The 23,863-nt window shown below is 36.8% G+C and overlaps 1 protein-coding gene across 1 annotated transcript in view; it reads right to left on the reverse strand.

Moving 5' to 3' along the window:
- Positions 1-23,863, reverse strand: part of NALCN (sodium leak channel, non-selective) — a 227,383-nt gene that overhangs the window by 190,110 nt on the left and 13,410 nt on the right. The window contains exons 4-6 of the mRNA XM_066545152.1: positions 7,181-7,264; positions 5,483-5,622; positions 4,527-4,655 (exon numbers count right to left, since the gene is read on the reverse strand). Coding sequence (XP_066401249.1) covers positions 4,527-4,655; positions 5,483-5,622; positions 7,181-7,264 — 353 coding nt within the window. The remainder of the gene's footprint in view (positions 1-4,526; positions 4,656-5,482; positions 5,623-7,180; positions 7,265-23,863) is intronic.

Raw genomic sequence — 23,863 nt, forward strand, 5'->3', positions numbered from 1 at the left:
TGCAAATAAGTCCCAAAGACAGTAATAAAGCAGATCTGGTTGTCCACTAAAATCAATAAATTAATGTGCTCTGTTAAAGAAGTCCTATTACACTGATTTTTCGAGCTTGGGCTTTGATTTCTTCCCTTTCTCAGAAACCTAATTACTCATTCTTACTTTCCCACTGCTGATGTAAGACAGAATCTCAAATTCCTTTTGTTCTTTTTAATTGTATTTATTTCCACTATTAGATATTGTGGTGAACTTTCAGCTTCAGAGTCTTTGAAGCTGTTTTCTGACATTTTCGTGGCTTATCCATAGACAGATGGAAAGATGACCAGAAGCCTCTTAGATCTTTCCATTACTCAGTAATTACTTTTCTTATCTGTTTTCCTGGGCATCTCCTGCTTTAAACAAGAAACTTTGCAAAGAAGGATTTTAGATTGACCTCCATGGTAACAGGCAGACAGGCCTACAGAAATATTCAGCCTATACCTTATCAAAAGTGTTAAAAAAAGGCACCTTAAAGAATGACTTTGGGAAAATAGGTGAGTACTACAATTTATGGCAGTTAGCCATATTAGCTTTTCCTCTTTTGATGAGACTTTCTTTCCCTTAGCTCCAGTGCGGATTGAGATCTACAAAAGGAAAATTTACTGTTGTGGAATACATATAAACCGATCATGCGCTTTGGAATTATTCTTGAGTAGTCAAATCTTGGGAGTAAAAATAAAGAAAGCTGTAAGTTGCTACAGAACTGATATAGAAAAAATTTCTTTCTCCTGTACTGTGTGAAAGTACCTTTTGTATACTGGAGGTTACCAAGAGTAAAGTACAGTAGATCTGGCAACACAACTATTTTCACCTTATATTGTATATCTCTGAAATTAATCTCAGATATAACAAAAAAAAAAACACAAACAGAAAAACAACCCTGTCAAACTGTTTAAAGTATATAGATTTATCAAGATAATTGGATTTTCAAACCCACCATCTTTTAAGCAACTAAAGAAGATCCACACTATGGAAATCTACATAATATACCAATTCTTGACAGGGAAAGATATATTGGTTGAAGATATCATCAAGAAAAAATTTTTACAGCATAGTTGAAAAAAGATAAGTCATGATCACAAGGAAATAGAGTAATAAAATTGTATAAGAAGAAGACAACGTTCCTTATAGGGAAGACAATTGTAAGAGTACAGGAAAAAAAGGACTTATCAAATGACAACAATAAACTTTTCAGCCTTTGTAAGCAAGTCAGATTTTGCTGATTTCTCAGACAGAATGAAAACTCAGATTGTGGTTAGCTTCAGTATTTTTGTTTGTCATAGCTAACATCAGAAAATGACTCAGGAGGTGGAGAGACAGGAGGTCAGGCAGTGTGGGCATTGAGAAGGATGGAAAGATAAAAGAACTTGCTGCAGTCAGAGGCAATAAGTGTCTGATGAAGACACCATGTCCTTTCAAATAAAAAAGAATAGGAAGATTTTAAGACACCATTTTAAAAAGAAATTTGACTCTCTCATAATAATAATTCATAAGGCAGTAGACTTAAAAGTGATTTCTAAAATGTCAGAAATAGATCAAATCTTGACCACAAAAATAAGATTTTACCCTTCCTGTTTGCCATGGAGTTCTGCATAATAAGAGGCAAATCACCTAAAATTAAAGCTCTCACAGGTGGTCACTAATTGGAAACCTTTTCATTTTTCTAATCTTGACTTGGGAGCCCAAGATCTGAAAAAAATAATGAAAATTTACAGCTGTGTATCATTAAAGACAGAAGTTATTTAAGGACAAGTACAGCCAACTCTGGCCACTCTCCATTGCCTGGAACTGAGCCACCTGAAACAGAGAGACAGACAGACAGACTCAACCTCTGAGAAGAATGTTTAACCCTCATTATAAAATTGAGAAACTGAACCTCAAAGACAAAAGTAAAATTTGGCAAGGCAATTTTCATACTTTTGTGCTCTATTACATCCCAGCTAATAAACTTTCCTGGATTCAGAAGTGACATGTCCCCTTCTTTCTAACTATATTTTGGACCAATATCTGTCCATATTGGCCTCTTTTTGCACCAGAACTGTTATTTCTTTCTCTATATTTGTTTTTCTAGCCCATGGTGGGAATTATAAATTCTGGAGCTAACTCCAGGAAAGGTCAGTCCTGATCTATATGAAGAAGGCCCACCCTAACTCCAACCTGAGCTTTCGCACTACATTCCTCAAAATTTAAAACAGGAACAAATAGGTGTAAGTCTTCACAACATATAATGATGAGTATTACAGACAAGAAGAGGAAATCAGTATTTTCAAAGTAGAAATGAACAGTATGCCAAAACTGAGGTATACATCCACATGTCAATAACAAAGAAAAAAAGTATCTTTTTCTTTGGAGGAGCACCATTCATCAGAATAATTGGAGGAACAACTTTCAGGGAAAAAAGTGGTGTCCAGTGTAACTGTAGTCATCATACACAATCATGGGAGCCCATTTAAAATTATAAGTCTGGTCTGGAGATGGCAAAAGTGATTAACTGCTTACTGAAGGTGCCTATCCCAGGAACCTTAAAAGTAACTTAAATTAGATTTCTAATACTTATACAGTTAAAAACATATACTTGATATTGAAAGAAAAAGGAGTTAAGGCTAGATATTCAACCTCACGTCTGAAATTCCCTCTGTTCTGCATACTTGACTTTTCCAACTTTAACCTATTTAGGCAGATTTTAAATTTCATTTTATACACTGGATATTTGTCCCTTTTAAGGTTTTCCTGTAATCCAGCCTTTCAAAAACCTAAAATTGAAGTGTTTCTGTATACCATTTGAAAAAAAATACTAATGCTTATTCAGAGAGCAGCCTGACATGTACAGAAAAAATTAACAGAATTTTATGGGCAGCACCAAAGTTACAAAATTAAATTTCCATATGGCAAACATTATGATGTCACGTTTCATCTTTTTCTGCTGATTTCAAGGAAAAGTTATATTCAGTGACACAAGCAATTACATGATGACCAATCTTTCCTGCACTGTGTATTCCACTAATTTTTTTTAAATAACATTCCATAACTCACAGAATTGCAGACTTTCTCATTACTACAAGCAAATTTTTTACAAAGAATTTTTGTCCCTATGTCTACAGGAAGCTGTCAAAATATCTGTGCTATAAAGATTTTCTCTTAAAAAGAGAGGAATAGTTAGAATGAAAGAACATATCTGCATGAAGTATATGAAGATCAGCTCCATATTTTACTATATCATTGATTATATAATTAGGAAAATGTCCCAAAGTAATTTTCTTTTTAATATAACAAAATACCATATTTTGGTATTTGGTCTAGCATGTTCTCAAATGATTTTATAACCTTTTTTGTACCTGCTGCTTCTAATTTTATATTTGATAGTTTTTAGGTTCTATTTTAGAAAAAGCTTTAACACAAAGTGTTGCAATCATTAGAAATTTTATTCAGCTCACTAGCAGATTAAGTGGTATTTTGCTTTCTTACAATGCTTACTCTATTAATTTTATGTTCTGACAAATTCAAAAGAGGAATAAAAGGATCCAATTTTGAATAAAATAAAGGCCACAACTCCAGAGCCAACATCTTCCTATCCAAAGGAACAGGGACCAAACAAAGAAACAGATGCAATATGTTTCTCACAATGTAATGGTACTCAAGGACACAGTCAAACCCTCAATTCAACAGGACAGGTAAGCATAGTATCTGTGATTTTGTGAGCCATCTCAGTGACTCAAGAGGCTACATTGTACTTTGAGATAATCCTGTGGTTAAGTACATGTTGAATCAAGAACATGATGTATACTCAATCACCAGCATAAAATATTTATCATCAGTATTTTGCAAAGGCTGGGCAAAAAAGGGTCTTTGACTCAGAGCATCAGGTCACAGAGAATTATTACTTCAGAAAGGGCCTGAGATACTGGAAGAGGTTGCCCAGAGAGGTGGTAGATGCCCCATCCCTGGCAACATGCAAGGTCAGGTTGGACAGGAGCTCTGAGCAGCCTGATCTAGTTGAAGAAGTCCCTGCCCATTGCAGGGAGGTTGGACCAGATGACTGCTAAAGGTCCCTTCCAGCCCAAACTATTCTGTGATTGTATGATTCTAGGCTGTCTTTAGGTCTTGGCCCATAAAAAGACATTCTAGGGAAAGAAAGAAGAGTGCAAAAGGTGATAAATCATCAGTGACCCAGGTCGGCCTCAAGTGGCAACGCTCTTTGTAAAAGTCCCCTCTGCTTTCCTGCTCTGTCACCTCCCTGCCCCACTCAACATACACAGTCACTCAGCCCCCTAAGTCAGACCATAGCCAAATGCTACAAATTGTAACCTCTCTGTCACATTTAAAATTTGTATTTTTCCTAATTCTTACTACTTTTGTTTCCTCAATTTGCCTTAGTGCATTTTGCTGGACTGCTTTTAATCTATCAAGAACATTTTATATCTACTAATGCCAACTAAATAAAATGTAAGCAATGAAAGAACAGGCCCACATCATGCCTGCACAGGTGAACTTACCCTGGCTGTGTGTCGTCAGTCACACAATGGTATGTAAAAGTTCCAAACATCTGCACACCCAGGATCCCATACAGGAGAAGAAAGAACAGAAGGAAAATTGAAACGCTCCATATTTGCTCTCCAGAACGCCTGGCAAAAAGATAAACAGGTCACTGAAAGCACAGGCAATGAGAAGCCTCCTCTGAAAAGAATAGAATCTATAGAATAGAAAATATGCTCATGCAAAGAGAGCAGTATTTCATCCTGCAAAACATTTCTCCTTAAAACTTCTCTCACCCTGTGCACAAATAGAAAACGGGGCTGTGATTTTTTTCTAAGTCCCTAAGTCAGGGTAATTAAACCAGCTGAAAACTGCAAAGGGTGGGAGAAACACCCAAATAAAATGTGCAAAATCTGGCTTTTGTAAAATAGTATTTAATGACTCATACAGATAAGATACAGTAATGAAATAAACTTGATACCGAATAAAGACCAAAACCTCTTTCACATTACCATGACATGTTTTTTGCCATTACATGCTGTACCAAGCAGACTTACATGTGTTTCTTTTCCTATCTGTATACACACCAATATAAGCACACTGGCAACTGGAATGGTCAGGGCATATGCTCATGTAATGTTATTTATAAATATTACCCTACTAAGGGTATTCACTTCGATTATTAAATGGCCATATTCATTGAACAGAATTTACTGCCATTCATTGAAAATTGCTTGCTACATTTATTAGCAAAAATACTTAAAAATTTATTTAAACATTTGAAATTTCTGATTGTTTTCTAAAAAACTTAATGACTCCCTAAATATAGAAAATAGCAAGAATTTTTTAGCCAGAACTAAAACTCAGGAGAAAAATGCCCATTAAGCATGAAGGGTCATTGATTGACTATACAGTCAGTCTTTTAAGTCAAAACTTAAATAAGCTCTGATATTTTTCAGACAACAGCCTTACTTACTTCAAGATATTTGTTATCCTAGTTCTTGGCAGTTCAAAACGAAAATATATTCGGAATGCTCGAATCATAATGAGTGGTCGTGGAATCCGTAACATGCCCCAAGGTGACATTTGGTCAACTATTTCAGCTATTTCAAACACCTACAAAAAAAAGAATCAAGTTTGTCTTGAAAACCCTGTCCTGCACCTGTGTTCACTTTCAGAGCTTTTAAAAGTATTAATACTATACATGTTTTTTATTTTAATTTGCAATCTTGGATTACTTTACAGTTTATTTCTACCACACTCATTAGAAAGAAAAGTATTTCCAAATACTTTAATTCACTTCTAAATTACCCTGATGAAAATCACAAAATATACTCTGCCCATGTTCATAATGTTTGAGTCTCAAACAACTCAAGAAGACTGTGCCAGCTGCCTGTTTCTGTGCCAGTCTTACCCCAAATTTCTCACAACATTGCTGGAAGTATTAATATATTTCCAAAATGAAAATCAGTATCTGTTAACATTGCACAGCACTAAGGTTTTTACTGTGATATAACAGTACATGTACACAGACTGCCTATAAGTTGCAACATGTTTATAAATTCTCCATTTAATTCCAAGTGCATAACAAAACTGTACATGATCTCCTAGACTCCACTTACAATATAAATTTCAGCCAAGGCACAGGACAGGGAACCATTTCTTCAATACACTGACAGGTTATGCACTCAATAAAGAGTATTTGACTGAATGATTGGGTGCAAACATCTTGTTTTAATCCTTGTCTCTCACTCTCAGAGAGTAACTGCTTGATTTAATGTTTGTTCAAAGTACTAAGAAAATGGAGAGGGAACCTGGCAATGCATAAACTGGGTAATGTACAGTTCTTATCTGTAACAATCAACCTTCATTCTGCATGTGTACGAGATGTACCAAAGTCTCCCCTGTGTAAAAAGCAGAAAATTACAATGTGTGGTAAATTTGTCAGAAATTTTATAAGTGCCTAACAGCAATCACTACAGAACTTTTACAATCCTTATGTTATTGTAAGCTCAATGTCACAGTTTTCAATCTGTTCTTTCCCAGAAAACCTGCTACAGTTAAGGACTGATTGATTTGCAGGACAAAAATTCCCCTATACCTTAACGCTGCCATTTTTTGGAAAAAGTACAAGTTCCTTGCTTTATAAAAAATTATCAAACTGCTTTCAAATGTTTTGGGTTTTTTTCATTGTGCTTTATTATGAGTTTTGGAAAATGGTTTGTTAGGTATGAGTGACACTGTATGAAACCACTCCACTCACTATATCATTACAACTACAGAATGGCACACATCTACCATTGGAATAATTCTCCCTTTAGGTGCCTGAGATAGTCACTATGGCACCTACTAGACTCACTGGATGGAAATGAGCACAACTGTCATGTGGAGTAAGAGAGAAATGTCTCTCTGAAGATCCTCTTTCTCCTTCTGTCTGCACAGGGTTTATCTTAACAAGCTTCAGATCAAATAAGAAAAAATAATCAAGATAAATTCTACTACTAATATAGATATGCTGCAATGTGCAATTATAAATCTGTTGAATTCAGCATGGTTTTTTAAAACAATTTGATCCATGTACAAGTATACTTCCACAAATCACATTTATTTGATTGGGCCATGTATTTTTCACAATTAAGGAACTATTCATTGTAAAAGGAAGTGTAACGATTACCTGTAAAACCAGTGACACCCAAAGACAAAAGACCATGAATCCATCAAACACACACCAACGATCCTTTACATAGGAGCTATCACCCTACAAGAAAGGAAAGCTAAGAGGTTAATTTTTGTTTATTGTCAGAATTTACAAACATCGTTAGTAAGAGCTCTTAAAAGAGCTCTTTAAAAGTGCACAGCTCTTCCTGTGCATTTTTAAAAGGCCACTTTTCAAAGTCTCCAAAAGACTAGTATCTGGATCAGAATATACTGGAAACATATACACATTGTGTGGGTGAATAAATACTAACTTCATTCTTGCATGATATTTCTAAGTTTGTGTCAGAAAAACCTTACAAAGACTGCTGTAAATCAAAAATCACACAAAAAATGAACACTGGACTTACTTTTCCATTGTATTTTCCATTATAAAATATTTACACAGGAAGATCAGTGAAAATGCTGGCAATCTAGCATTGTGCTATTCAATTATTTCAGTACTGTTGAACAGCTTCAATTAAATCAGTATCATTTTACATTCATTTTTTCGTAAATTTTCAATCATGTTGCATGCTCTGGAGAAGCCTTGCTATTTCAAAAGCACTTGACAGTAACCACTGTAACATAAGAACATGGCTTTGGTGACAGTCCAATCCAGAGATCACTCCTAAAAGGCAGCAAGAAGAATTCTGCATCCGAGCTCAGTTTCCTTTATTCTGCACTATTCTCAACCTCTGTTCCAGTTTGCATGTTTCAATATCCTCATGTTCCACACCATTCCTGACAACATGCCCTCTACTGGAAGCTATAAAAACAGGCCCTCTACTACAAGCTATAAAAACACTTCTTTGTTGGGCTGCTAATCCCTGACACTTCAAACACTGAACTTAAAAATATATACATTTATTAGACAGATTATGGCTGAGTGTTAGATGGCTTTGTGTACTTCGTGGAGCACAGAGGAAGTTGGGGAAAAATGCATGTAGAGAGATGAAGCTTGTTGAAAGGGAGACTAGACAAAAATACACCTAAGGAAAGTGGATATCCCATTCATGTAGAAACATATGCAGAGAAAAAGACAGAGCATCTCAGGGCACAAAATCACACCTTTTTAAATGAAGTTTCCCACAGATTTAATAAGTCTTCCCTGTCTTATATGCTCTTTGGGTCCTCTTAAGTGATCTTCCAGGTGCAAATGGCAATGTTTGACATCCACTTTTCACAGCTCTAATTGGAGAAAAATTATTGTCATGTCTCAAGAATCTTGAAAGCCATTACTGGACTTTGGCCTCATATGTGAGTCCTGGCTTTATAAACATTTTTCTTTATCTCAGTTATAGTTATTTCAATATTTTTTTAAATTCTCAGCATTATCATTGATTTTAAAAGCACAGACAAGATGTTTGGTTTTAATCTAATATTTTCAGTGACATCCACTATCCTAAAAATGATTTATTATTTCTTGCAGTAGGTGACAGCATGATATATTGTGTAAATAGAGACAAAATACATTTTAAAAATTTATTTCAGCTGCAAAAATTCTTCAGGGTAGAAGTGAACTGTTAGGGAATCAGGAAAATACAGTACGTGATTTTCAAATCAGAAGTAGAGAACAGAGAACTTAGGCACTATTTTCAGACAAAGATTTTCTAACACATAAGGATGTTAAAGTTCTCAATTCAAGAACTATGAGGAGGAAGACTGCAAATCAGGGAAGCAACAAAACAGAAACTTTTGCATCATAATTCTAGCCTGTCATTCCTGAAGAAAATAGACTTAGTTCCCCACATAAACTCTGATTATTAGTTACTAATCAGTAACTCTTCACTCAGGACTGAGAGAACTCAACTATTTAGTGGTTATGCTCAGTACCTGCGAAGCAGAAACATATTATTTCTCCACAGATATCAGCTACTCACACTCTAAATCTCTTTCTCTGGAACAAATCTCCAATGAGATTTACATCAACATGCTACTTGAGTCCTTCAATTGTGGCTCTGAACAAAAATGCTGATTGGTCTTTCTCTTGCTGAAGAACTCCTTGAAAATTACTTTTCTCCTCTTAAGCACCCTTTGTCTAAACAAAAAGTCTTCCTTGAGTTTTGCTGTGCAGATCTGAGCATGAACTTAGGCAGGAGTCCCTGTATTCACCCTCCTCCTCTGAATAACCCACCAAGTTCTCCCTGAAAGCCAAATCTTTTTTTAGAAACTGCTTTTTCTCTCCACAATAGATGTGGTATGATTGAAGCAGCTTTGCTGCTTTCTCTTTACAAAGGAAGATGTCATGACCCTTTCCAGTCTTCTCACCATTTAGGCTGCTGCTGCAGCAGCTTAGTGCTCTTCACTGTCACACCCAGCCTGCATCCACCACCACACCCTCCCAGTAAGGGCAGCTTTCAGCATCACCCACAGAAACTCAGCACACCTGAATTACATCTGGAGAAACTACTCCTTTTAGGGGAGCTCCTGGCTCTTTTCACTTTGATGTAGAGAGGCTTTAGCTAAATCCTATTAATGTCATTTGCTGCTTGTCTGGCAGTGGATGTGGTAGGGAATCTTTAATGCTTTTATACTGTCTATTGACATGTGGATGTTAGTTGCTATTGGAAGCATTTTTAAGGCAGGACCACATTCTGCTTAATGCAAAAATCAGAATATAGGTGCTACTTCCATGAAAAATCTAATTCTGGCTAAACACAGGCTAGAATTTTTATTAATAGCAATGAACAGTGAGTTTCATTCACATTTGAAAAAAATCTTCAGGCTGAAATACCATGCTCATGGTCAATGACAGCAAATAAATGACATTTAAATACCTCTGGTGACATTGTACCTAAAATAGCTCAAGTATTGCAATGTGTTAACCCCACAACCTTTTTCCATTGTATCTGCTGAAATCTGAGAATTATTGATGAAGTTTCATTTAGCATTTTTTCTGAATGCACTATTCCAGAACATGAAGGATTAGTACTGTAGACAAGAAGCCTTGCACACTAATCAAAACCTCTTAAAGTCATTAAAATTGCTGACTCCCTACTGCCTACAGTGGAGAGCGGATTCTTGATGTGCACAGCAAGTCCTGAAAACTTCTCCAGCAACACAATTTACAGCCTATCTAGACAACAAATTCATTTGCCACTCCTCCAAAATAAAGCACCACAAGGTGTCGGAAGATTCACTTTCTCAACTGTGCTGAGCACATTAAAGATAAAATGCCTATAGCCAATATTAGGTGCCCTAAACAATCATTATACAAGTTCACAAGGGAAAAAAATTAAGACCTAACGCATTGAAAATGTGAGTCAGTACAAAATACAGAGAGAACTACAGACAGAACTAGTAACACTTGAGGCAGTCACTCCATGAGAGCCATTACAGTTTATCTCATATGAGAAAGGAAGACTAGACAGACTGCAATTTTTTAATAAACGTTTATTTCATTATCAACCTTGCTGAAAACAAAATCTCTATTAAATTAATCCCCAAACTGCATAAAGCAATCTATTTGTCTGCTAATTTTCTCAAGTGATTTCAGTATCTCAGTGGTAAGGTAGACAGCTTAGCTAGATGATAGCACAGACATGCCCAAGGTCATTTCTGCCCTGCTTGTCTCTTAACACCTCAGGAACACCTTGGGATGAATAGCAAATCCCTGCAAATCAACAGCCTTCTCTGCCTCCTTGCTTACCTTCAGAAATTTTTGTTTCCCTCTCATCCCTGACTACAACCTGTTCTCTCAACCCTTCCCTCCTGCCTCTTTCCAGCTGACCCTGTCTGAAAGCTAAATAAAAGAAGTAATATGATATTTGCCCTGAATAATCAGATTTACCATCATTTGGAAAGGAACCCTGCAGTGTTAGATCTCTCATTAGAACCCCAGTCTCCCACTTTTCCTCACAGTCTCTGACAAACAGGATAGCTGAAAGAATGCAGAGATGTAGGGGAATAGAATATAATTAAGTAAAAGTAGTATAGAAAGTAATCTTATTCCCTAAAGAGTTGCAGCCGGGTTAATTATTAAAGATTAGGAGCAGGCCTGATTTTAACAGGCCACACCTGTAGCCAATTAGAAGAGTGTTATAAAAGAGTGGATTGGTTGGCTGAGGGGAGTTGAAGTCAGCTGGCTGCTGTGAGGACAAGGAAGAGTTAGTGCTTAGGGGAGCTGCCAACAAGAAACATCAAGGAGGTATGAAACTCTAGCAATATAGAACCTTTGCAATGTACTGACAATAGCCCTCTTGCACTATAATGACAACACAGAGAGACCAGCAAGATCAGTAACAATGAGCTACTGTGCCATTCTATGATGATTACTGGGTCCTGCATGTGCAGGTAGTGGTAAACAAAGCACATCATCAACTCTGGTGCATCTTTCCAATCATCCCGTGGGCTACTTTGTAAAGCACTACAAACAAGCATTAACGTGCAGAGGCTGACATTACTGGAGATTTTAGGAGCGACAAAAAGAGAACAGGATGAAATAGAAGGAATAGAGGAATTAAGAATTTGGGAGTGTATTTTTTCCCCTCCAGATGCTGTGTTCATTATAACAGAAAAAGCAAGCTAGAAGAGAGAGTGCAGCTGAGTTAGGGAAACCAACCTTCCCTCCCCCACTCTCTGACTCCACACAAACACTGCAGGGCACAGAGGTTTGAGTGGGACACAAAATTAAATCAGAGCTCAAGGAAGCACCTTGCCTGACCTCTCTCTCCTTGCATATGCAGATACAAATGTACTCACAGAGGGTATGTATCTCCTACCTGGTCACAGACTATGCATACATTCCTTACATTTTTGTTTCACCTTCAAACTTTTCCTATTTACTTAAAAACCTGCAGTTTATAGTTGGCTTAGTAGCAGAACAAGATGGCCAATCCAAACTGCCAAACACTTTCAATATTTTACTCACACAGTAAAGACAATGAAGAAATATGGCCTAATCAAGAAGGAAAACTGCATCTGACTGTTCTCAATTCTCCTTTTCCATCTCTCAAAATAAAACTATTTCACTAATGTCCTCATGTGTCGAACAAAGGGCAGGAAACAAAAGCAATTGTGAATGGCTTAGTTAGGACCATGCTAATAACTAAAGAAAAACTGAAATATTTTAAATGGGTGATTCACCTCTAAGTTTGTCCTCTACAACAGTGATAGGATCACTTCAAAATAACCCAAAATATATTTACCCTAAAACTCTGTATTAGGGGGAAAAAAGAAACAATGTATGTATGTGGGAATGACACAACTTCTCATTTTCTGCATGTCTTCTTTATCATAAAGTATCTTCATTCATAAAGAAGGAAAATATACTCACATAACAGCAACTGACTTGAAACAGCCAATGGAATTACAATTTCTGTGTAAAAATTAACTCTGAATGGCTACAAGTATAATATCATAACTTTATCATCACTGAACTAAACAAGTTCAATTTGTAATTACTCATGCATTGTACTGAACTGCTCCACCATCAGATGCTTTAAGTAACACATTCCATAGTACATAATTTATCTTTTTTCTAATAGATAATGTAATATTGAGAGTAATCTTCTGTTCTATGCTAGAAAAAAAGAAAAAATCATTCGATGTTACAGCACAAATCTCAAAATTACTCTGTTTTTAATTGATACAATGAAACACAGCTCTTGCTAGTCCTTTGGGTAAGAGAATGATGCCACACATGCTACGGACACGCAACAACATAGTTTCAATTGATTATTACAAAAAACCCTATAATCACTAAAGAACCACTACTTCATCCTTTGCAATCATTACAATAATTGATTTTGAATTGAATTTGTTGAGATTTTCAGATTGTTTAGGAAACACCAATAAAGATACAAGGCTAAAGAACTACTCACTAAAGAACAGTTTCAAACCTGTTTTTAAAGCAGACTAAATTATTGTTAATATATGTAATTAACTATACCAAATTTAGGATTTCATGTTTCATATCATACTGGGTGGATATTAAACTATAGTGTTCACATTTCATATGTTGTTTTTAACAGAAAAAAAGCCAATCAAAAAGTCTATAAAGGAAGAAACAATTCTGGCTGTGAAGCAAAACTCAAGACTTTAGATGGACAAACAAGGACCATTTTACTTGCTAATAATCCTATAATAATCCCAGTGTTTTCTGTAAAAAAAAATGGGGTGGGGGAATTAGTAAGAGTTAAAAAACGGTGTTTTAAACCAAAACTGTTAAGTTAAACAATCCCCACAAAACAAAAAGAAGAGCACACAGCCCCCCCCAACCCCAAACCAGGGACAAGCATCAATGTGTTACCCAACTCACTTCATGAAGTATGAAAGTATTGAAGGGAATAACTGTTTCCACAATACAGTGGAAGGGAATACCTTCCCTTCCAGACCACCTGTGTCACCCACAAAATTTTAGAGCATCTCAGTTCAACCCAGTGTCAAGTACTTTGGACTGACCACTGTTGAGAGCCTCTGGGCACATTCTTCATATCCAGCCCCTAGAGAAGAGATGCTAATGCCCAACAGAAATATGGCTCCTAAACCCTTGAGGAAGGGAGCTTTGCTGCTATATTATATGGCTGCTCTCCTGATAAACCACTTTACCATTGCAGCTGGGTGCCAACATGCCCTGCAGAGAGTTTATGGGTTACTGCACTGAAAGTCTGAATTTCATTTCCCTCTCCATCTGCTCATTAGCCATCTGTATTCAGTGCCCCAGGTATTGCCTTACTAGCTGACTTGGCTTCCCTGAACATCTTAAGGGTTCAGCAAATCTGAAAGTGGCTGATCAGGAGGATTAATAGGATTCCCCTACATGGTGGAGCACTCACTGTTTCCAGGAAGCACACAGAAAAAAAAAAATCTCCATTGTGAGAGCAGTCAAACACCCAAACGTGTTGCCCAGAGAAATGTTAGCATGTTTTTTGCTAGAAATACTTAAGACTCAATTTCACAAAACCCTGACTAAAGAACTCTGACCCTGCTTTGAGCAAGAGGTTGGTCCAGACTATCTCTTCAGGTTCCTACCAACCCAGCCTGTTGCCTAGTTGTGGACATCTAAGCCAATCTCCTCCAAATGCCAGTTTTGTGGGGTTAACTCCAGTTCTACATCTAGTTCCACAGCATGGACATCTGGTCATTCTTGGAAGTACTCTGCAGTCTCAGAGAGGTGATGTGAAATAAACACTGCTGTGCTTCATTCAGCAGTATTCTGCCCTCCCCTAGCTCCAGTGTTTATGGTGGATGCAATAGGCAGATTGGGATCCAAATGTTTCAAGGTGAAAGCTTTTAATTTGCAGTATCAAATATTGCCTGGAGGCTGAACAGGAAGTTTTGATAGGCAAATAGTCTCATCTAACATGACAAAACTCTGATTTATGATTGACATTCAAAGCTTTCATTCAACAGAAAAAAAAATCCACAATGATGAGGATTGGAATACATAAGAAGGAGGCACTTTCCAGAAAGAGGATTGTATCATTTGGTAATTGGCATTATAAAATGCTGAAGAATACTTTTTTTTTTTTTTGCTACAGAGACCAGGAAAAGTTTATTGAAACAAAAATCCTAGTATAGCTGTAAGAAATCCATATTTATATTAATGGTGGAAAACACAATACTGTGAAATCCAATTTTACATTCGGCTTATTCCCTTAAAAATCCCACATAAATTTCATCATTTTCGTGAAAATACAGCTGCCCAGAAATGCTCTTATTCCTTTCAACAGGGATCTGGATGGCATTAAGGTTTGTTTATCTTCATGTCTATTTTGATCCTTTCAAATTAAGAGAGAAGACAACATGGGAGAAAAATAAAATAGAATTTTTTAGTTATAGCAGACTTTCTTGAAAATGCCAATTTCAATGCAGAAAGGCACATTAGGAATGAATTTCTCTCTCTTGCTACCTGAAAACATGTTATCCAGTATGTTGGTTTCACTGCTTTCCCGATAAATGTATCATTTTACTTTGACATGAAGTAATACATTTAAAATATCCCTCAATAAAGCTGTTCTCATGAAGAGTAACAAGAATGTAATCCTTGAAAGTGCTATTGGAGACAGAAAAAATAACATTACCAAAAAGTAAAGTTTTGTTCATCTAATTGGTCTGTATATTTCTAGCTACATTATGAAATTCAGTGAAATTCAGTTTTTCTTAGTAACTTTTAGGTTAAATTTTGATCACCATCAAGTCACTAAGTATTTTATTATATGGACACATAATTCAATCCATGCCCCGGAATAATTTCTCACTAAAAACTTCCATGACCCCTTGACCAATTAGAATAAATACCATTTTTATTTTAGAAATACTGCTTATGTACTTTCACCAAGTAATTTAAATGCATTTGATTTTCTAATGTGTTAATGCAAAAATGGTGCAAAAAGCCCCACTGTGTAATATGAGTCATTACTTTCCTGTAATAAACACTCCAATAAACCAGACACAAGTAACCATAGAAACAGGTGCGTATATTCCAGAGCCATGGTCTCTAACCTTCCCTGGCCCACAGGCAGTAACACCCAACTAGCAGCATGCTGCAGGCAACTTCCAATTTCTTTTCCTCATGATAATCAGTTTTAATTTCTTTAATTTCCTGTGACTGGAAACAGCAGCAGAGTATTTTATGAGCAACACAATCCCAGTAGCCTGGGAACAGATGTCCTTACGATGGCTGTAGACACTTAACAAAGCAGCAACAAACACAGGAAAAAGGTGAGACAGAAGAATCAACTTTTGTAGGCTCTCGTATTCAAATAATGGATATAAATACTTTTTATATAAAATAATATTTAAAACTAACAATCACAGCTCCAACACTAAAATATTCCAGTATTAAGTTCTTAAACAATTAAAAATAACCTATTATTTGCCAGCACAGGATAACATGGGACCTGCACTACACATCTAGGTTTCCAACAACATTATAGACAGTATAAAATTCCATTTTTTAATATACGTATATCTATATATATATATGTGTGTATTTTAGTATCATCTGTTTTTGAAAAGAATTTTTAACAAGGATAAGTAGTTTTCATCTTATAATTGCAAAGCATAGGGTAAAACAGAAACTCAAATCTTATGACAAATGGTCTTTTTTGTGTTTGCTCTGTGAGCTTTTTATGACCACAAGTAAGTAGTTTTCTCATTCTATTTTTACCCCTTCACTCTGTTTAGTCAAAGCATCCCAAGATTTTCTTATCCTTGCCACTGATTCCATTGGTTATGTCCCTACCCTCAAGGTCAAGGTTCTCAATTTTGTTTGTGAGAACATCCTGAGACAGAGCTTTCAGCATAGAAATCATAAGCACATCAGACCACATTATTGCTGGATGACAAGACCCACGTATTCTGTTTTACTATCCCACCCTTGAAAAGAATGCAATTTCATGATCCTTAACTCATTTATTAACTATGGGTATGTGGCATTTCTAAAGTCGTGGAGTAAAATTAATTTCAAAACTTCAATCTTCTCTTTTCAGTCTGTAATGCAACAGAAATACCCTTGACAAAGTTACCAAAAGCTGGTAAGCTGGTGAAACACCCTTGACAGTGTTTCACCATAATCCTATTAATATTTCAATCACTTATCAGAAAGATTAAACTAATTCTGTAATTTCTCCATTCTTGTTTGATAAAAATGGCATGTTAATTAAAACTACTGAAAAGAACACAAAACAGAAACTTGTCATCAAGTGCAGTAAACATCAGATCTGTAACTGATAACTCAAGACAAAGTTATGAATTAGGATGATTATGGAAGAAATTAATTTAAGCATAAATGAGTTAATGCCATAAATGTTAAAAATAATTTAGCATCACATTGTGTGTATACTTTTTGTAGTCCCCACCTTTCCACTGATATGAGTTAGAGAAATTGCTGACTGGGAGATACCTACAGGTGAAGTGTTAGCCTGTGTGCTTTAAGCTTCCCTTTCTATCAATGGGAAAAAACCTCAGATAAATTATCCTCTGAAAGAGCCTACTTTAGACACAAACAACTAATTTCAGACCCCTGCAGTCCCTCAAGTTAGTGCTGATGAATATTATTTTTCTTTTACTATTTCAAGCCAAAAAATCTATTTTTTGCAAGCTCCATCCTCAATTCTCTCCTCTTGAGCAGACAGACAGCAACCACAGCAACCAAAGCACCTATGAGAAAAATAATGAAGAAACAATGAGGAAAATGTTCTCTCTGAACAGGACAAATGCTGCCTGGAAAAACCCAACATGCTGGAAGCCACTGATTTCAGTTAACTAAGTATTTTGTTGGTTTTAGTACTAGATAGAAGCAAGGTAAAGTGCTCCCATCTATTTGAGACTGTTTTGGTAGCAGAAGCAGCTTAGCTCCAGTTCCTGTCTGAATTCACCAAGAATGCAGAAAGCTAATGGTGTAACCATTCACTTCTGCCCCTTGCAAAGTTCTTAAGTCAGTGAAGAGCACACAGTGCTACTGAAATGAGACTCTGACAAATCTACTCACAACTACTTCAGTTAGTACAAAAGTTTTGCTGTAAATGTAATTGATTTAACAATGGGGAAAATGTTAAGGACCATTACTTAAGACTTTTTGCAATCCTATTTGTTAGCTGACATGTGTCACAACTGCACAGTAAAAAATAGGATATTTCTATTAAATTCAGCGCAGTGCTTGTGTTGTATAAAAAATTCTCATTTTCAGCATTAAGTGTCAAAGAGGCTTTTTTAACAGACAGGAGAAAGAACACTCACTTTTTTTTTTTTTTACCATGTAACTCTCTTAATGGAGGATAGGATAAACCATGCCTTCTTTTCACAACAAGATTTCAGTGTAGGTTCACTCATACCATCCTGACAGTGATTAGAAGGTGCAAGGGGGATGCAGTCTAATGAAGAAAATTTCATATACCCTAACAGTGTCTATGGAACGAAACTATATGCACTCATCTTTCATTCCCTAAAGGCTGAATTATCATCTGAGATAACTGTTACTTGGTTCCTTTTTGTTACAGTTTTTGGCACATTTTCCTCTTTGGTTATTTTATTATACATAATGCCACCAGTGCAACTGTGTCTAATATAAGCAATTTACCTGGAATATTTCTGTCTCCCCATACACAAGCTGAAAATAAATACTTCTAATAAATGTAAAAGATACCTTTAAAGTAAGGTGTCCTTAACCATGTGAGATGACCTTCAGAAGATGCATTACTAGAAAGCATAAGGTAAGTTTTTCATTCTATTGATTAAAAAAAATAAAGACCTTCTGTCACAGGTTAGGATGCTCTATTTCTTTGAGAAGTCCAATGCTCATCTAACAACACATCTGTTTTAGGCTTGAGAGTTATCCTTCATTTCTTCAATTCCACCCCAGCTCCTTTTTCAAGGGGGGTATAATTTATGAAAATTTCCTTGAATCAGAAAACAGACTGTATGTCAAGCACATACAGTCATGCTCTTAAATGACATATGAGTGGGCACATCAATGTGAACTTTGATTCTGAGAGACCATAAGACTTGTCAGTTAAGTTCCAGGTTGACTCATGAACTATTTTGACAGACCCAAAGAGTAGTTCCTTCATGGTGCTCTCAGAAGCCTGCCAATCAATCAGTAAGTTATGCAGCAGACATAAACTGCATGTAATTTGGAAAGCACTTTAAATTTTATTGATGATAAAATGAAGGAGATTGATCTGCTTTCATTTGACAGACAATACTTCCTTAATGCAGCTGATTCTTCCAAAGCTCTTTCTGGCCAAGGAGCATGAAACATGACAGGAATCAGAACCAAAGAGTCACTGAACCCTGTTTACATTCTGGGAACTAAAGAGCATGAGAACAAATCTAGGATCGATTGAAGGAAGTGGAATTCTGAACTGAAAAGATCATGAAAATACCAACGTCAAATTTAATTCAGCAAGCTTTAACTACACATTTGCAAATATGCAACTAGCTTTAACTATTACATTTTTATTACATTTACTATCCCAAGCCATCATTCTTCAATAATGTTTTTTTTAATTCAATATAGATTATTGTTTAGAATGCAAGCATAAGAATATGTCCTAAGAAACAAACTGACTTGCTCTAATTCTGTCTCAGTCTCACATAAAACTTCACAAACAAACCACAGCAAATTCTTACTGCTTGTACTTAACAATGGAGACAAACATTAGGCAGACTGTCCTAGAACATTGTTTTTAATGATATTTCAACCAGTAAGAAATTACAACCTGAATTTAATTTTTCAGATACAAGTTTCAAAGTAAAGACAGATGTATTAATAGCATTAGTTCACTTGTTCATGACATGTGTCAGTAGCTGCATGGGCAGCCCAAAGTTTGGACAGATTTTACAAGCACAGCAACAATAAACCAGAAGAACACACGAGTAATAAAAGACACAATACCACTGCAAGATTTCACTTTAACTTTTCTTCTGGGATAAGAAAACTTTTGGAGGGAGGCATTGGTTTCTTTTGTCACTTAGTTTACACATGGAAAAGGGAAACTTTCTACAGACAAAAGGCTACCAGTTTCAGAAACTACTTTTCTTTTCTAAAATGCCCTGGAAAGCAATAGAAGTGTACTTTTCATTTGTCCTCAGAAGGAGTTACTTTGACATTTTCAAAATCTTCCTAGCTCAGCTATACTTACATTGTTATTAATTGGGACTTAAGTGGAAGGTGCCTAACTTCTACATAAATTAGGTTTCTTGCTGGACTATAATTTTGCATAATCATGGTTCAAAGGTTTTCTTAGCATTTCAATTCCTCAAGCATTTATGGAAATACTGATTCACTGTAAAGTTCAGTAGAATCATATTGCAATGCATTAATTGATACTACACTCACTAAAAGTCTTGAATTCATATAAATTAGAACATTGCAGTAAAAAATTGCCTTATATAAAGAGGTTTCATATACAAACATCTTTAATAAATGCTAATAGGTTTCTAAGCAGTGCCTTATTTACTTCATTTGCCACTATCTTTGGCAGTCCATGGATCAATATGCCCTTGGCAAAATTATAATATTAAACTAGTATTTTCCCTAGAAACAATAATTCAAAGAATAAGTCAAATAATTCACTAAAAAAGATTATTCCTTGAACAGCATTTAAAGAAAAATGGAAAATTTTGATTAAAAATTACCAGAAATATTTTTTGCATAAGGTTGGTAAAGTATTGGAATTGGCTGTTTAAAGAGCTTGTGGAATTTTCATCCTTGGAGGAGTCTGAGATTCATCTGGAAAACCCAAGCCAAGGGCAATGTTATCTAACTGGACCTGCTTTGGGCAGGAGATCAGACAGATGACCTCTGGAAGTCCCTTACTTCTAAATTGTTCTTAGACAATTCCCCAAATGGCACCAAAGAAGGCACTTAATTTCAGAGTAATTATATTTACTGATGAATACTAAAAGATATTAAGTTTTAAGCAAATCCTCAATTGTTAAAATAACAATAAATGCAGCCATTTTCTACTTAAACTCACCTTGCATAACAGTGGTTATATCTAATCTATTTTACTGTACTTTTATCTAATAAATGAAGAGCAAAATATCAGTGCACAGAAGAAATTATCTGTGTTGTTATTGATACATTTACAACATGAATTGAGGCAATGAGACCAACTCCAGACAGCTGTCAATTTTACATGCCCAGACTCATCATACATACTTCAAAGACAAGCTCATCTACAAGAATCAGAGACAAGTTCCTCCTGTGCAGAGCAGCTAAGGACTCCAAGTCTGTCTAGTTCAGAGAACAGGAAGCTGAGGCAAAACCTTGTTGCTCTCTACAGCTTCCTGAAGGGAGAAAGTGGAGAATGAGGCGCTGATTTCTTTGTGACAGGATGCATGGAAATGGTTCAAAGCTGTGTCATGGAAGGTTCAGACTGGTAATTAGGAAGCATTTCATAAAGAGGGTAGTGAAACACTGGAACAGACTTCCTAAAGAGATGGTTGATGCCCAAACCCTGTGCTTAAGAGGCATTTGGACAGTGTACTTAGCAAAATACTTCAAGTTTTGGTCAGCCCTGAATTGGTCAGGCAGTAGGACTAGATTATGATTGTAGTTCCCTTCCAATGGTCCCTTCAAACTATTCTATTCTAGTCTAGTCTAGTCTAGTCTATCACAGAATCACAGAATAAGCTGAGTTGGAATAATAATGATCACTGAGTCCAATTCCCAGCCCTGTCACCCCATGTGCTTGAGAATACTGTCCATTCCTCTTGAACTCTGTCAAGCTGGTGCTGGCAACCACTTCCCTGGGGAGCCTGTTCCAGTGCCCAAACACCCTCTGGATGATAATATCCAACCTAAGCCACCCCTGACACAACTTCAGGCCATTCCTTCAGGTCTGTCACTGGTTACCAGAGAGAAAAGACATCAGTATCTGCCCCTTCTCTTCCTTTCATGAAGAAGTTGTAGACTGCAGTGAGATCTCCCCTCTGTCTCCTCTTCTCCAGGCTGAACAGACCAAGTACCCTCAGCCACTTCTCATAAGTCTGTCCCTCAAGGCCCTTCATCATCTTTGTTGCACTCCTTTGGACACTCTCTGATAGTTTAATATCTTATAATGTAGTACTCAAAACTGCTGACTCATATTCAGCTTTCTGTAGACCAGGACACCCAGGTCCCTTTCCATGGCACTGCTTTCCAGCATCTCATTCCCAGTCTGTACTGTACATCCAGGGTTGGCCCATCCCAGGTGCAGAATCCAGCACTTTCCCTTGCTGAATTTCATATGGGTTGTGATTGCCCAGCCCCTGATTTAGTTGAGGCCTCTCTGCAGGCCCTCCCTGCCCTCAAGGGAGGCAACAGCTCCTCCCAGTTTTGTAATATCTGTGAACTTGCTCAGTATCTATTCCAATCTTGTGTCGAAGTCATTAATGAAGATGTTGAAGGCCACAGAGCTGAGGAGCCTCTGGAACCCCACTAGTCATAGGTCACCTGTCTGATGTCACCCCATTCACTGTAACCCTTTGTGCCTGACTCATGAGCCAGATGCTCATCCATCACATGATCTGTTTGTCCAGTTGTGTGCTGGACATTTTGTCCAGAGGAATCCCGTGAGAGATAGGATTTACTGAAATCCAAAAAGATTACATCCAATGGCTTCCTTTGATCAGCTAGCTGGCTTACATTCTCATAAAAGGAAATCAGATTTGCTAAGCAGGACTTTCCCTTCACGAAGCTGTGCTGACATTGTCTTTCAGGTGTGTTTCAATACCTCCCAGAATAATCTTCTCCGTAACTTTACCAGACACCCAAGTAAGCCTGAAAGGCAAGTCGTTTCTGGGATGCTCCTTCTTGCCCTTGTTGAAAATCAGGACAACATTTGCCAGCTTCCAGTCAGCTGGGACATCTCCAGATTCCCAAGACCACTCAAAAATCATCGTGAGAGGTTTTTTGGTGACATAAGCAGCTCTTTGAGGATTCTTTGCTATATCCCATCAGGCTTCATAGATTTGTAGGGATCCAGCTGGAGCAACAGATACTGAATATTTTCAGGGACAACTGGAAGATGATCATTCTGATAGTCATGGTCTCCACTTCAGAGGCTGAGATCCCCTTGGTCCATCATCCATGTTGAACACAGAGGCAAAGAATGTGTTAAACACCTCTGCCTTCTCCATGTCCCTGTTTGTGAGGGGACCATTCTCATCCTGTTAAAGGCTGATGTTATCCTACACTTCCTATTGCTATTAATATACTTGAAAAAACTCTTTTTATTGTCCCTCACAGTTCTGGCAGATTTAACTCCAGCTGATCTTGGGCACATTAATTTTCTCCCCACAGTGACAAGCAGTATCTTCACATCTTTCCATGTCACCTGACCTTGCTGGTCATACATCTTTCTTTTTTTTTGCTTTATTTCCAAGAGAAAACTTTGTTAAGCCAAGTCTGCTTGACTTCTGACATTTGGGAATTGCCTGGTCCTGTTTCATGAGGTCATGATGTTTAAAAAGTGACCAGAACAGATGGACCCCAGCACCTGCAAAAAACATTTTCCCTAGGGACCTCACTTACTAATTCCCTGAACAGCCTAAAGTTTGCTCTTCTCATGTCCAGAGATGAGGTTTTGCTGTCATTTTTCCTTTTGTCAACAGAGATTTTAAACTCTTGCCAAGACAGCTGCTGATCTCCATTCATCAGATCGATTCTGTTGACAAGCAGTACATCAAGGAGAGCATCCTTTTGAGTCAGCTCTCTTAGGACCTGTTCCATAAAATTGTCATCCAGGTTTTTTAAGAATTTTCTGGCCCAGGTTGTATCGTCTATGTACAGCTCCCAGGTAATTTCTGGCAAGTTAAAGTCCATCATAAGGACAATAGCAATCCTTAATATTCATTCTCACAAACCCACAAATTTAAACAACCCAGTAAAGACAACAGGCTATGCAGCAGCATATCTTTATATCTTTCATAGACCCTAGGTGTTCACTGTGAGTGAAATTGGTATTTACATATTCAAAAGATCAGAAATCAAGCCTTGTACAAAAGTCACACTTTTGGCCCCCCCTCTCTCTGCATTAATATCTACATTTCCTTTTTTCTGCAAAGGCTGTTCTGGTTGTAATAGTAACTTTTTATTCCCACACTGTTCAAATGTTCACGATGGTCACTAATTCCCTATGCATAATCCTGTGTCCACATCTTCACTTTCTTCATGGACATCTCTAAACAAGAGAGCTCAGACAGCAGCAAGAAACAGCACTTCACAAAG

This window comes from Molothrus aeneus, chromosome 2 (assembly GCF_037042795.1).
Source record: "Molothrus aeneus isolate 106 chromosome 2, BPBGC_Maene_1.0, whole genome shotgun sequence".
Taxonomy (NCBI): domain Eukaryota; kingdom Metazoa; phylum Chordata; class Aves; order Passeriformes; family Icteridae; genus Molothrus; species Molothrus aeneus.